At 32.7% G+C, this 11,814-nt stretch overlaps 1 protein-coding gene across 1 annotated transcript; it reads left to right on the plus strand.

Annotated features, from left to right (window-relative positions):
* Nucleotides 1-6,896: 6,896 nt before the first annotated feature.
* LOC105803866 (cytochrome P450 CYP82D47) lies at nt 6,897-9,855 on the plus strand. The gene is made up of 2 exons (XM_012636281.2): nt 6,897-8,663; nt 8,814-9,855. The coding sequence occupies exons 1-2, from the start codon at nt 7,539-7,541 to the stop codon at nt 9,444-9,446; spliced, it is 1,758 nt and encodes a 585-aa protein (XP_012491735.1). The 5' UTR covers nt 6,897-7,538; the 3' UTR covers nt 9,447-9,855.
* The last annotated feature ends 1,959 nt before the right edge of the window (nt 9,856-11,814 follow it).

The raw sequence follows: 11,814 nt of genomic DNA on the forward strand, positions 1-11,814 counted from the left end.
AATTCGAGTTGATAAACTTCTCAATCAAGAATGTGAAACTTTTCTAGCCTATGTTATTAATTTGAATTCTAATGATAGTCAGTGCAGTAAAATTTGAACTGTTTGCGATTTCTCGATGTGACTTTGTATTGACTTTCGGCAATTGAATAAGTTGATGATTAAAAATTGATACCCTCTACCCCGTATTGATGACTTTTTTGATCAACTAAAATGAGCTTCTGTCTTTTCAAAGATTGATTTGAGATCGGGTTACTATCAGTTGAAAGTGAAAGATAGTGATGTACCAAAGACGATATTTCGTACGCGTTATAACCATTATGAATTCTTAGTGATGCCTTTTAAATTGTTGAACCTCTGGCAACATTTATGGATCTCATGAATCGTACTTTCCAACAGTATTTGGATCAATTTGTGGTAGTTTTTATTGATGATATTTTGATCTATTCGAAATCTGAATCCGAGCATGAGCAACACCTCAGAATTGTGTTGCAAGTGTCACGAGAGAAACGGTTACATGAAAAGCTTAGTAAGTGTGAATTCTGGTTACCAGAGGTTGTATTTTTGGGTCATGTTATCTCGGAAGATGAAATTAGAGTTGATTCGAAAAAGATCGAGGCAATTGTTCAGTGGAAAGCACCAAGGAATGTTTCAGAGATTCGTAGTTTTCTTGGACTAGCTGGTTATTATTGAAGATTTATAAATGGATTTTCGAAGATATCTTTGTCGATGGCAAAGTTGTTGCATAAGAATGGTCAATTCGTCTGGGAAAATCAAGGTCAAGAAAGTTTTGAAAAATTGAAGCAGATGTTGACTGAAGCGCCGATTTTGACTTTACTAGAATCGGGAAAGGATTTTGCTGTTTATAGTGATGCTTCCTTGAGCGGTCTTGGTTGTGTTTTGATGCAAGACGGAAAAGTGACCACTTATGTGTCTCGTCAGCTAAAAATACATGAATGTAATTATCTGACGCACGATTAGAGCTAGCTGCTGTGGTTTTTACTCTAAAGATCTGAAGACACTACCTGTACGGTGAAAAGTGTCATATCTATACTGATCATAAGAGTTTCAAATACCTCCTATCTCAAAAGGAGTTGAATTTGAGATAACATCATTGGGTAGAGCTTCTGAAAGATTTTGATTATGTTATTGATTACCACCCTTGTAAAGCTAACGTTGTAGCAGACGCATTGAGTAGAAAAGCAGTGATTGAATTACGAACAATGTTTACTCAACTCAATATCGATGACGATAGAAGCCTATTGGCTGAATTAAAGATCAAACTGGTGATGTTTGATCGGATCAAGTCAGCACAGTTAGATGATGACAAGTTGGCAAAGAAAAGAGAAATGGTTCAGAATGGTATATTAGAAAATTTCAGCATTGATGATTGTAGTTGCTTGAGATTTCATAACCAAATCTGTGTTCCAAATGTTTCTGATTTAAAAAGGTTGATACTTTATGAAGCTCATGATAGTCCTTTTGCTTTGCATCCTAGAGGAACGAAAATGTATCCCGTTCTACGAGAATCTTATTGGTGGCCAGGAATGAAATGAGATGTGGTCAAATATGTGGCTAAATGTTTAACTTGTCAGCGAGTTAAGGTAGAACATCAGGTTCCTACCGGATTACTTCAGTCTATTTATATTCCTGAATGAAAATGAGATCGTATCACGATGGATTTTATAACAGGGTTACCTTTATTGGCAAGTAAGAAAAATGTTGTATGGGTGATTGTTGATCGACTTACGAAATCAGCTTACTTCATTGCGGTTAGGACTGATTGGTCACTTCAAAAGCTTGTTGAAGCTTATATTCAAGAAATTGTGAGGTTGCACAGTGTCCCTATATCGATAATCTTTGATCGAGATCCATGGTTCACTTTGAGATTTTGGAAACAGTTGTACGAATCTCTTGATACGCGACTTAATTTTATCAGAGCTTTTCACTTGTAGACTGACGAATAATCTGAGCTTGTTATTCAGATTTTGGAGGATATTCTTCATACTTGTGTTATTGATTTTGAATCGGGATGGGAGCGTTACTTATCTTTGGCCGAATTTGTATACAACAATAGTTTTCAATTGAGTATTCAAATGGCTTCGTATAAATCCTTATACAGTCGTAGGTGTCGAACACTTATTTGTTGGATGGAATTGAGTGAAAGAAGAATGATAGGGTCAGAATTAATTCAAGAAACGGAAGACATTGGTAAGAAAATTCGAGATAGATTGAAGACAGCGTTCGATAGATAAAAATTATATGCAGATTTGAAATGTCGAGATATCAAATATTCTGTTGGTGATAAAGTATTTCTTAAAGTTTTGCCTTAGAAGAAAATTTTGAGATTTGGCTGAAAAAGGAAGCTGAGTCCTCGTTTTATCGGACTGTATAAGATAACGGAAAGAGTAAGACCAGTTGCGTATCGTTTAGCTTTTCTTGCGGAACTACAAAAAGTGGATGACGTTTTTCATGTTTCAATGCTTAGAAGATATTGACCGGATCCATCTCAGGTTATTTCGACAGAAGATATTGAGATTCAACCTGATTTGTCATACGAAGAACCGATTGAGATTTTGGGACGTGAGGTGAAAGAGTTGCGTAATAAGCAAGTTCCATTAGTAAAAGTGCTATGGCGTAGTCATAGTGTTGAGGAAGCGACTTTGGAACCGAAAGAGACGATAAGATCTCAGTACCCTCACCTTTTTTCAGGTAAATTTCGGGGACGAAATTTAATTAGGGGGAGAATTGTAACGACCCGATAGTTGTGTAGTTAATTAGGTTTCGGTTAAGTGAATTTACTTGAATTAAAAGTAATTAGGTATAAAGACTAAATTGCGTATAGGGTGAAAGTTGAATTATAGATTAAAAATAAATTAAAGGGGCCAATGTAGTAATTATACCTATGTTATAAAAATATGTTATCTTAATAATTAAGTAAATGTATATATATTATATAATAATAAACTAAAGTATAATAAAAAAATTAGTATTAAAAAAAGAAAAGAAAGAAAAAGACATACAAAATTTAGAAAGAAAAAGAAAGAAAGGGAGAAAGGAGAGAATACATGACCAAGGGCTCCAATTTTTCAAATTTCAATTGGTTAGTCAATTTAGTCCCCTTTTCTTGTAATTTTTATATTTTTAGAATCCCGATATTTAGGGCAACCCAACCCATGTCAAAATTTTAGCAATTATTAAGATTTTAAATCTTGCTATTATTGAATAGTTTAAGTGTTAGGCATTAAATTGATAGATTTTTAAGCTAGAAATAAAAAATGATTAAATTATAAATAAATCGTAAATTTTGAGTAATAGGGACTAAATTGTGAAAAATTCAAAATTTATGGGTTTAAGTGAAAATAGATAGTTAAATTTAGTTTAAAGTGAAATTTTTATAAAAATATAGAATTAATTGTAAAGAATAAAAATTAGTCTCGGCTTAGGGACTAAATTGAAATTTAGGCAAATATTGAGTAAAAATTTAAATATTCAATATGAAATTGAGTTGTGCTGTATTGATGAATTTTAATTGTTTTAACTCAGTAGCTAACATCGTACTAGAATCCTCGACTAAAACGGGGAAGGATAAAATCGACGTCGAATAGCTCAGAATTCATTGTTTGTATTTCTATAATCCGAACTTAGTTGTTAATTTTTATAATTCAATTTAATGCATATGGTAAGTGTTGAGGTGAGTAATTGACATTTTGATAATTGATTGAAATGAATTTATGTGTTAATGTGAAAGTTGGATATTGATTATTATAGATTGAATTTAATTCATGTGTATATATGTGATTGAATTTAATTCATGTCTATATATGTGATTTTATGAAAAATTAGTATTGGATATTGGTTATATCTGAAATGTGAAATTAAACCCTATTAGTTGTATCGTGCTGAGTCGGATATAGATGGCATGCCATAGGATAGGAAGAGTTCAAGGATTTCTTCGACTTCGAGTCGATGAGGCACTAGGTGCCAATTTACTTCGATTTAACCGATGAGACACTAGGTGTCAATGTATATAGCGCTGGGCACATATTACTTCAGATTTATCCGATAAGGCATTGGGTGCAAAACTGGTGTGGTGTTAGATCCGTGTATCCGTCCGAGTCCGAGTCGTGTTAATAAGGGTAATTAAATAAAATGATACTATGATTGATATTGGATTATATTGTATGTGAATTGAAAAAGAGATAATGATTTGAAACATAAAAATGAGATACATGAGTTATGTATTCATGAATTGGATATGGAATGGATAATGTTATTGTTTAAATGATATGTGGATCAAATTGTGAAAAACTATTATACAAGAAGTGATGAGAATTGAGTATGGTATGAAATGATGTATTCATGAGTTGAGTATTGAATAGCTAATGCCATTGTACAAATAAATGTGGTTTGATATGTGAATAACTATTTATATATCAATTGTGTGAATTGGGACATTGTTTAACAAATGAAATTTCATAGCATATGATAGTCATGATACTGGACATTAATATGTGCTTAAAATTCAATTGTGCATATTATATTATCTTGTCTTTAAATATTCAGATTATAGAAATACCACAGAGTTTTACTCAGCGTACGGTTTTGTTTTTCTGTGCGCAGATTAGGTACTTCACTTTTGATCGCTGATTCAGCATCCAACAACGATCCCGAACTCAAATGTGCTGATGTTTATCTTTTGTGTCGGTATGTACCTAGGATGTCTAAATGATAGTTATTTTGTGGATGGATTATAAATGTAATGTTGGTGTATATACATAGAAACATGTTTTTGTGTTTGAAGCCATATTATGGCATGATAAATTGAACGAAATCTAGATATGTGCATGTGAATTTAAGTTAATGTTTTAGGTAGTTTTGAGTTAGGCCAAATTGATGAATTTTGACATGTTTATAATTTTAATTTGGTTGATGTTTTGATGATATAAATGTGGTACCAATAAGGGTACATTGGTTAGGCACCTAGGATGATTATTTTAGCATGTTTTAAAAAAGTTTGATCATGTTTTGGACAAGTTAAACGAAAGGTTTTTTGTTTAATGCCCAAGCATGGAGGAATTGGTAAATTTGTTGGTAAAGACACATTTTAGGTCCACACGGCTAGACACGCAACTAGTACACGAGCATAGGATACCTTTTCAAAGGATACACGGCCTGACACATGGGCGTGTAGCTTGGCCGTGTGACCCAAGTCAGAGAGTTACACGGGCACAGACACGGGTTGGGATACGACCGCGTGTCCCTACTTCGAATGCCCACACGGCCAGATACAAGGTCGTGTGACTTGGCCATGTGAACCCTGCAGTTAAAAGTTTTCTAATTGTTTACAAAAATTTTCAAATGTTCCCGATTTAGTCTCAAATCATTTCTAAAGTGTTTTCAAACTCTCAATGGCTTAATAAGGGGCTCTATACATGTTAATGATGAATCATTTTATTATTTTTGATTTGTTTGAAATGAATGATTAAATTACGATTACTCGGTAATGTCTTAAAACCCTATTCCAGCGACGAATAATGGTTAGGGGTGTTATAGAACTGCTACTGAATAATGATGAAATGTGAATATTACATGTCTACTGTCACTATCTCTCTGATGAATTGATATTGTTCGTCTTACCTTTGTATTAATGATTTCATGCCTATTGTTACTGTTGAACCGAATACATGTTAAACATGGCTATTGTTACCGTTGAGCTGAATACATGATAAGCATGTCTATTTTACTGTTGAACCGAATACACATTAAGCATGTCTATTGTTTCAATATTGTGTTATTACTAGTATGTTATACTACATTGAACGGAGTGGGACGATTGAAAGGAGGAAGTACTAGCAGTTTAATAATTGCCAACATTGGTGGTTTATCCGCGAATTTACTTGCAGCTTTTATCTACAAATTTGTTGTGCACTCACAACCTACTGACAGTTTATCTACAAACATTGGTGGTTCATCCACAAACTTACTTGTAGCTTTTATCTTCAAATGCGTTGTGCATTCACAACCTACTGGTAGTTTATCTACAAACACTGGTGGTTTATCCACAAACTTACTGGCAGTTTTTATCTGCAAATACATTGTGCATTCACAACCAAGTGGCAGTTTATTTGCAAACAATGGTGGTTCATCCATAAACTTGAGTGTTCGGGTTAAAAGAGTTCTAGGGAACTGTTACTATGGAGTGTAGCGGTGGGGTAGGACTTTTTCTGTTAAACTTAAATTGCATTGCATTGAGACTTATAAGCATGCTCGAATGAACTGTTAACTTCTGCTATACTATATGTATGCTATTGCACTGAAATTTGTTATTATGTATGCCTGATTATTATTGTGCACTGATTTTCTTGCGATTGAACTAAGATTGAGCTTCGTAGTTTACCTTTTTTTTTCCATCTCTATAGATAACCCACCAGGTTAGGACGTAGTCACAACATCTGGAGGATCTCAACTCGGAAAGTTTTTGTTATTTAAAGTATTTTAGGTCTATTATCCACATTTTCTGTTATTCAGAGACTGTATTGTTTTATTATTAAATCGTGGTATGGAACTTAGGTTTTGGTTTTATTTAGCATGCATGATATTTAATTTGTTTTTTTAAAATGTTGAAATATATATTTTAATTAATAATGCATGAAATGTATATTTTATTAAAACTAAGCAAAAATCACTTTTCCGCTGCTAAATTATAAATAAATTTTGAGCATTAAATGAATTAGAAATTAACTAATTTTTTGCTAAAATGAACAAATGTTTTAATATGATTGTTTTAAAAACACCGATAGCTTATTGGGCCATTTCGGTGGCCAATGTAATCATTCGAATTCAGGTCTAACGTCTAGACCGAGTTGAGGAGGTTACAAAAATAGAGTAAAAAAAGAATAAATAAAATAAATACTATAATTTAATAGAAAGTAAGAGTTATTAATCAAAAGTAGAGCTAAAGTAGATACCGAGAAAAGAAATATGTGTAGTGAATTTTTAACCCTTGTCCTCTACAGAGAAGAAAAACACCTTTGAATTCGTCAACAATTTGCTTAACCATTGAAGGTGGAAAAATAACTTGCTTTTGAGAACACACTCTATATTACTAAGTGATTATTAGAAATCCAAAATCAATACGAATAATTAAATTTTAAAACAAAAGAAAAATAAGCATCCTTCGTATTACCTTATTTCATCTTCTTCCTTTTAGTCTTCTAACTAATACAGACTTTGTTGCAATTCCATTTTATGCTATTTATTTTCCTTCGGATGAAAATTGGTCTTTGAAGAGAAAGACTCAATTTTGACTGAAGACAGAAACATGTCTAAGACAGGTGTTAATCTCGCAACAAAGAGGAGCTGCATGCCAAACAGATTTCAACTTCCTTGCCACGTCTCAAGCCAGATGGTTCCATTTATAGACAAACTGTGCCTCTTTGCAGAGGAAAAAAGGTAGCCTTATTCATTTAAAAGAAAAAAAGCTTGGTTGAAACTAAAACTAAGCAGAGAGCACCGCTTGCTTGTTAAATCTCAGTTGAATGTTCCATAAAAGTGCCACGTGTCTGCATAAGACATTTTTTATATATAAAGGTATAGATTGTCTTACTTTTTATTGGGTTGTTTTGGATCATAAGCAAGCAAGTCGGTTCAAAGACAGCCATGGGAAGGTCTATTCTGCAACACCCACCTCTGCCAAAGCTCATCTGAATCTTCTAATGGATCCTCCCCTACAGTGCTTCTTTAGCATATGCTGCACCCTTTTTGCCCTTTTCAGTTGCATATACTTTTATCAGTCTTCAAAGAAACCAAGCAGAAGCTGCAGTGCTCCACAAGCCGGTGGTGCTTTACCTATCATTGGTCACATGCACCTCTTTGGTGGTCAGCAGCTCACACACAAAACCTTAGGTGGCATGGCTGACAAATACGGACCTGTCTTCTCCTTAAGGCTAGGATCACACGAAGTGTTGGTTTTAAATAGTTCGGAAATGGCCAAAGAATGTTTCACTGTCCATGATAAAGTTTTCTCCACTAGACCAATCATTACTGCTTCAAAGATTCTAGGCTATGATTTTGCTATGTTCGGGTTTGCTCCTTATGGACCTTACTGGCGTGAGATTCGCAAGATAACTACGATTGAGCTTCTATCTAACCACCGGATTGATATGCTCAAACATATACGAGTTTCAGAGGTAAAGAGTGCAATAAGAGAATTGTACAAGTCATGGCTTAGCAAAGGTAATGGAGGAAGTGGAGTATCCGTGGATATGAAGCAGTGGTTTGGGGATCTAACTCATAATATTGCTTTGAGAATGGTTGGGGGAAAAAGATACTTCGGACCAAACGCTGATTGTGAGGAAGCTGAAGCACGAAGATGCGAGAAAGTAATGAGAGATTTTGTTCATCTGTTCGGAGTGTTCGTGTTGTCTGATGCAATACCATTTCTTAGATGGTTGGATTTCCTAGGATATGAGAAAGCCATGAAAAGAACAGCAAAAGAATTGGACAGTATTGTAGGAGGGTGGCTGGAGGAGCATAAACAAAAGAGGCTCATGTGTGGAGGGGTGATAAAAGAGCAGGATTTCATGGATGTGATGCTCAACATCCTGGAAGACGCCAACATTACTTGTTACGACGCCGATACAATCAACAAGGCTACTTGCTTGGTAAGAACTCTCAACACCCTACCAAATTAATCTTGTTCATTACACAAATGTCAAAGCTGTCCTTTTTATAGTTCCTAATCACATTCATCTATTTGTGAAAATGGGATCTTAAGAAAAACCAATTCTAATAACTATATCTTGTTCTGGCAGAATTTAGTCTTAGCAGGGAGTGACACAACCATGGTCACTCTCACTTGGGCCTTGTCTTTGCTATTAAATAATCCGCACGTGCTAAAAAGGGCCCAGGATGAGCTAGACATGCACGTCGGCAAGCACAGACTGTTGGAAGAATCTGATGTTAGAAACATGGTCTACCTTCAAGCCATTGTCAAGGAAACATTGCGCTTATACCCACCAGAGCCAGTCATTAGCCTTCGGGCTGCATCGGAAGATTGCACTCTCTCAACAGGCTACCGCATTCCATCTGGTACACGACTGATGGTAAATGCCTGGAAGATTCAACGTGACGAGCGTGTATGGCCAGAACCCCATGATTTTCAGCCCGAGAGATTTTTGACCACCAATAAGGATATGGATTTTCAAGGCCAAACTTTTGAACTCATCCCATTTGGCTCAGGACGAAGATCGTGCCCTGGGGTGTCACTAGCCCTCAAGATGCTGCACTTTATCTTGGGCAGCTTCTTGCACAGTTTCAAAGTTGCGAAATTATCAGAGCTGGAAGATGTAGATATGACGGAAAGCCCTGGGTTAACAAATCCAAAAGCAACACCTCTTGAGGTTCTCATCACTCCACGTCTTGATTCGAAGTTCTTTGAGATATAGGCAAAGAATTCATATATTTAGCTGGAAGAAAAAGTATACACTGTGTGACTACTATGGTGGAATAGATGCGTGTTTCAAGCGTCCCGTTTACCAAACAAGACGTCGAGAGTTTCACTTAACCATTCCCCTCCTGCAGCCAAAGTGATAGCGGCTGTAGCATCCACCGGTAATGTGTGGAAGAGGGTAAGCTTTCTATGTGGATAGGACGTATCAACACCTTTTGCATCTTTTAATTTTAAAGGAAATATCTAAAAATAATAATATTGTGTTGGGTCCTGAGGACCAGGATGGCCGAAGATCAAAAATAAAAACCTAAATGTGCCGTCCTTTGTTAGTTTTGTTATTAAAATGGTTGATTTGGTTGCTAAACAAGAAGTTACAATAATAACTCTTTTTGCTTTTATTTTTTATAATTTTGTATCAATTGAGTCTTTTAACTCTTTAAAACTACATAACCAATTTTTAATTGTTTAAAAAATGTTTCAAAACTTCAATTTTTTTTGTAATTTCAATAAAAATTGTGAAAATTTAACGACTGTTTAAAATTTTAAAAATAATAAAAAATATAAAAAATATAAATATTCAAAAAAAATTTAAAAAATTTATATTATTTACTTATATCTATCCATGGTCAGCCCGAGTCAACCATTGTCCGAGTCCAGAAAACCTTTCAAGCTCGTGGCTCGGTCCACTCAAAAATCTTGTTTAGAAATAAAAAATATTAAAATATATTTTTATATTAATATTTTGTATTTTGTATTTTATAATTAATTTTAATTTTTAATAATATTTTTTTATATCTAAATTGAATTTCAACCAGCCCGGGATATTAAAAACCTTGTCCAAATCGGGCCAGTTTAGAGTATATCATTATTTATATTTTATTTTTTGCTAATATTTTATAAACTTTATAATTAAATTTACATAAAAATATATTTGATATATAATTAATCTGATTGAAAAATATTATTCAAATTTCAGTTAATACGGATCGGGAGAATTTATTACTATTCATGGAGTAAATTAATAGATATGTCCATGAGGTGGGCAATTTGCCCGATTTTTTATGCCCGGGTTGAGTTAGCTCGAATTCAATTTATATTAATAAAATAATTTAAATTTTAATTTAATTATAAAATATAAAAATGTTATTAATATAAAAATATTTTTATTTTTATTAATTTTTAACAGTGAAATGAACTTTTTTAGTGGATCAGGAGGGTACAAAAACAGGCCAAGGCTTGAAATCTTTTGGACCAAGCCACGACTCGGCCATGGATAAGTTTAAGTAAATAATATTTATCTTTTGAATTTTTAGAAATTTGTATATTTTTATATATTTCAATTTTAAAGAGTTTTTTCACAATTTTGTGTTTCTATATTTTACCGTAAATACAAATAACATTTAACTCTTAAAACATTTTTAATTGTTTATGTACTTTCAGTAAGGATCAAACTGACACAAAATTGTAGATAATAAAGACTAAAAGAGTTATTTTACCTTTTTATTACAGCCAAATCAATCATATATTACATAATAATTGATATCATATATAAACTTAATAATAAACCTAATTAAAATTTAATTTAAATTACTTATATTTATGCTATATATTAAATTTTTTTAAGTTACTGCCACTCATTAATGAGGTCCTAATTTATTTATGGAATTACAAAAAAAACACTTTGGCCAACATTACAAAAGCAAACAGCATGCTTTTTTTCAAGTTGTTTTTGTCCCGTGGCACACGAAGATTGTGCCACTTGGCGATAATTGGTATTTTATATATATATATATAATTATATATATAATTATTAAAAATCAATAAAGATTATAAAAATCATAAAAATATAGAAAATAGTAAAAAATATATTACAATTATAAAAATATTTTAAAATATAAAACAGTAAAGTGAAAAATTTATTAAAATATAGAATATTATAAAATCATTATAAAGTAAGAAAGTAATATAAATTTTAAAATAATTAAAATTTTAAATTATAAAATATAAAATTATAAATTATGAAAAATTATAAATATATTAAAAATTATGATTTTAAAATGTGGAAAATTATTAAAATATTTAAAATTAATAAAAAATTTAAAATATATATTATAACATATTATAAGAAGGATAAAAAATATTTTAAAAAACTCTTTTTCATATCCACACTAACCATCCTTAACATTACAACACTTATGAAAATTACAAAATATTTGCTCGATCCTTAAAGTTATCTGTTGTGTTCATCCATAGCAAACTACTAGAGGTGTGCAAAATTTGGGTAAAACTGAAAAAATTCAGTTAACCGACCGAATTCGGTTAATCGGTCAGTTAACCGAATTTTTTCGGTCGGGGGTCGGTTA

This window comes from Gossypium raimondii, chromosome 11 (assembly GCF_025698545.1).
Source record: "Gossypium raimondii isolate GPD5lz chromosome 11, ASM2569854v1, whole genome shotgun sequence".
In the NCBI taxonomy this organism is placed as follows: Eukaryota; Viridiplantae; Streptophyta; class Magnoliopsida; order Malvales; family Malvaceae; genus Gossypium; species Gossypium raimondii.

Excerpts from the sequence above, each read along its gene's own strand:
- LOC105803866 (XM_012636281.2), top strand. The coding sequence starts at position 7,539 with ATGTTCCATAAAAGTGCCACGTGTCTGCATAAGACATTTTTTATATAT. Across the intron at positions 8,664-8,813 it reads TCAACAAGGCTACTTGCTTG|AATTTAGTCTTAGCAGGGAG; the intron begins GTAAGAACTCTC and ends TTGTTCTGGCAG.